At 47.8% G+C, this 3,715-nt stretch overlaps 1 protein-coding gene across 1 annotated transcript in view; it reads right to left on the bottom strand.

The window, feature by feature from the left end:
* Positions 1 to 3,715, bottom strand: part of USP6NL (USP6 N-terminal like) — a gene marked incomplete at its 5' end in the record, with an annotated part of 57,503 nt that overhangs the window by 30,936 nt on the left and 22,852 nt on the right. The window contains 2 exons of the mRNA XM_015425153.1: positions 229 to 328; positions 452 to 517. Coding sequence (XP_015280639.1) covers positions 229 to 328; positions 452 to 517 — 166 coding nt within the window. The remainder of the gene's footprint in view (positions 1 to 228; positions 329 to 451; positions 518 to 3,715) is intronic.

Raw genomic sequence — 3,715 nt, 5'->3', positions numbered from 1 at the left:
CAGAGGGACTGGCTGGCCACTGTGATACAGGATGCCAGACTGGATACACCCCTGGTCTGATCCAGCAGGGCTCTTTCGATGTTCTTAAGCAGTCATGTAACCTGCCCTCCCGTGCAAGGTGAAAACAAACCAACGCTTGAGAAAGACACCCATCAAACTCATCTTTCGTTAGGCGGCTGACCACTCAAATATGGCAGCTTAGCGACTGAAGCCAAACAGAGCTCTTACTTCTGTGCATTTTCAAAATGGTGTAAGACATCGCAGTGAGAACCCGTTCGCCTTCAAGTATGTAGATATCCCAGATCCTGAGGGTTAACCTAAAGGGAGTCTGCAAGGAGAGAATCCAGTGTCAAAAAAAAAAAAGCAAATCAAAAGAAGAAGCCCATGGTTTAACCCCCCCCCCTTGTGTTTGGGAACGACAGAAACTGGGAAACAAACCAAGGACACTCACACGGTCAAGGAAACACTGGAAAAACCACTTCATTGTGTAAAAGCTTGTAGTGATCTCCTGGGATTCCTGCAAAAAAGGGGGAAAGAACAACTTCTATGACTTCAGGAGACAAGATGGCACCGTGACACTCGATCTCCACGGGTCATTAATGAAACGTTCAACAGTGAAGTTGTAGGTTTAGGGTTCAATAACGACACAACACAACAGATCTCTTGAAGCTTTCTGACCAAGCTCAGTTCTCTCTCTGTCCCAAACTGTTTTGCCTCTCCTGAACTGCCTGTCAGTAGCGCTTTATTAGAATCAAGCAGGCTCACACATGGTACAGTGGAAAACGTTACAAAATGAAGAAGCCTCTAACTAGAATCAGACTATGTTAATAACAGAACGTTCTTTACGCTAAAACTCTCCTATCTTGCCCGAATGTTGCAAAGTTTGTGCTCTGAGTAATTCAGCAGACTCATGCAGACTTTGTGCACTGCTTGCCAATCTCCCGGTGGGAACCTGAACTCGTCCCGGGCATGCCTCACGGGAGTTGTTCATATTCCCACATGAAGTATTTTCAACCTGCACTGGATTGTGATTTCTAGGCATTTCTGATCTACTACCAGCCTTTCGCCTTCCCAGACAAAGATCCCAAGATGACAAAATAATCGGGGTGCTTGGCTCCCGAGCAGAAAGATCGAAGTGGTTTAGATCCAGAATAGGTCACATCGGGCTACCGGGGAAGGGCCTGTGAAGAGCTCCCAGATGAACCTGCAGTGAATGTGTAGCAGAAATTTTCCTAGGGGGAAATCGATCCACTCTCGCTTTTGTCCCCAGAAGAAAAAAAATTTCCACTTCTAAAAAGATTCTGTTTCATAAAATTAATCCGTACCATAATGAATGGTGTGGGTGTAAAGCCAGTTTGGTGTTGAAAGCCAGTGTGGTGTAGTGGTTAAGTGCGCGGACTCTAATCTAGGAGAACCGGGTTTGACTCCCCACTCCTCCACTTGCACCTGGCTGGATGACCTTGGGCAAGCCATAGTTCTGGCTCAGCTGTTCTTGAAAAAGAGCAGTCTCTGTCAAGAGCTCTCTCAGCCCCACCTACCTCACAGGGTGTTGTGGGGAGGGGAAGGGAAAGGAGCTTGTAAGCCGCTCTGAGACTCTGAGTGAAGGGCGGGGTATAAATCCAAACTCCTCCTCCTCCCTATTCTTCTTCTTCTTCTTCCTCTTCTTCTTCTGTGCCGTCGAGTTGCAGCAGACTTATGGCAACCCCCGTGGGGTTTTCAGGGCAAGAGACGTTCAGAGGTGGCTTGCCCTTGCCTACCTCTGCGCAGCGACCCTGGGCTTCCTTGGCGGTCTCCCAACCAAGCACTAACCAGGGCCTACCCCGATTAGGTTCTGCAATGTGATGTCAGGACATTATGGACGGTAGTCAAACTGGCGGGCTCAGGGTCGTGATTCGTGTGCTTTGGGCCCTGGCAAATATATTTGAGGACTGAGATGGGGGCTCTTCACGGAAGGATGAGAGATGCAACGGTGGCTGCCAGCATTCTCTCGTCTTCCAAGAGCGTAGCAAACAGACCCCCTCAAGATGTTCAACCGGCCCTATTATACAGCATCAAGCAATTTACAGCCGCATCCAAACAGGATGCTGGGATTAAAACGTGGAATTCGCTGCCAGAGGATGCAGTGATGGCCACAGGAATAAACAGCTTTCAAAGGGGATTAGATAGATTCATGGAGGATCAGTCTGTCAATGGCTTACCACCCATGGAGACTAAAAGGGAACCTCCACATTCAGAGGCACTAATCCTCTGAATCCCAGAGCCAAAAGGCAACATCAGGGGAAGGCCTTGGTCTCTATGCCCGGTTGTTGGCCCTCCAGAGGAACTGGTTGGCCACTGTGTGAGACAGGATGGTGGACTAAATGGACTAATGGTCTGATCCAGCAGGGCTCTTCTGATGATCTTATGAAAGCCTCGGCCTCTCTGTCCTGTTGTTGGCCTTCCAGAGGAACTGGTTGGCCACTGTATGAGACTGGATGCTGGACTAGATGGACCACTGGTCTGATCCGGTAGGTCTCTTACGCTGTTATGTTCACATAATTTCAGAAAGTACTAAAAATAGTGTAAACACACACAAGGTCACAAGAGTCAGTGGCAGAAACAATTTGCGTCATTAAGATGACCTTTGAACTGGGAACAAAGGTGGTATGAAGTGCCAATGTTTTAAAAATATACGCGGTTTGAGTCTACCGTCCCAAACTAAATAGAGACCAGTTACAGTTTGCCTGGGGATTTTTTTGCCTCCTGCGTGACTTGGGGGAGGGTAGTTTTTTGTCTGTTTTTTCCCAATACTTACAAATGATCTGATTCAACAGCGGCAAAATAATTCTCGTTAACTAAACGCTGAATTGCAATTAGATGCAGGAACATAACATATTTAAAAGCCGCACAGTCTGTTTTGTTGTTGTTAGGTCGCTAATTTAGGGGCACTTTGTTTATTCTAGTCTATTTAAGCCAGCCGTTGGAGAGAGTTCAGGCGCTCAGGTTAGGAAAATTACTGAATCGAAGCAGGACAGGATTGACATTTTATTGCCGCAGAAAGCAATCTTCTGCAAGATAAAGCAATATAAATAGTGACGGCCAATAATTCACTGCTGTTGAAATCACAAATTGACTGCCCCAGAGATAACTTGGTTAGCAATTTCAGTTTTCACTAACCAATACTCCCCGACTGATAAATTTTTGAAAACAGTGTGAAACCAATATGTATACAACCCACGAGTTCACTCAGTGTGAGTGATAGCCCGGCCTCAGTGCTACTGGGAGATACTTACATATTTGCTACCCTCAACGCCTGTGGTCCCGCCCATTGAACACAGTTGAAACAGTGGAACGTTTGTTATCATATTGTCCATTTTATACGGACATCCGTGCCACTTATCTCATCGCTATTCTATCCAAGTGCCCAGGGAAATCTGGAAAATGCTGTATGTATCTCCCTCCATGCCGACCACTCCATTAAAGCGGCCAGATTATGTGCTGAGACTCTGTCCGTAAGAAAGCACGAGATGGGAAGCCGTGTTAGAAAAGAGCAAGAGTCCAGTCCACAGAATTTGTGGCAGGGTCAGGAGCGCACAGGAGCGGAGCTCCGGCAGTAAAGAGCCCAGGGGGCGGGCACATGCAACAAGCCCCACCCCCTGCTCCCGGCAGCCCTCAGTCAGAGCAAGAAGCAGCCAGGCAAGTTGCAGAGCCCCCCCCCCCCGGCCCCCTGGTCCAA

Source organism: Gekko japonicus, unplaced genomic scaffold (genome assembly GCF_001447785.1).
Source record: "Gekko japonicus isolate JY-2015 unplaced genomic scaffold, Gekko_japonicus_V1.1 scaffold3432, whole genome shotgun sequence".
Lineage (NCBI taxonomy): Eukaryota > Metazoa > Chordata > Lepidosauria > Squamata > Gekkonidae > Gekko > Gekko japonicus.
This window is presented reverse-complemented; position numbering and strand designations above follow the sequence as displayed.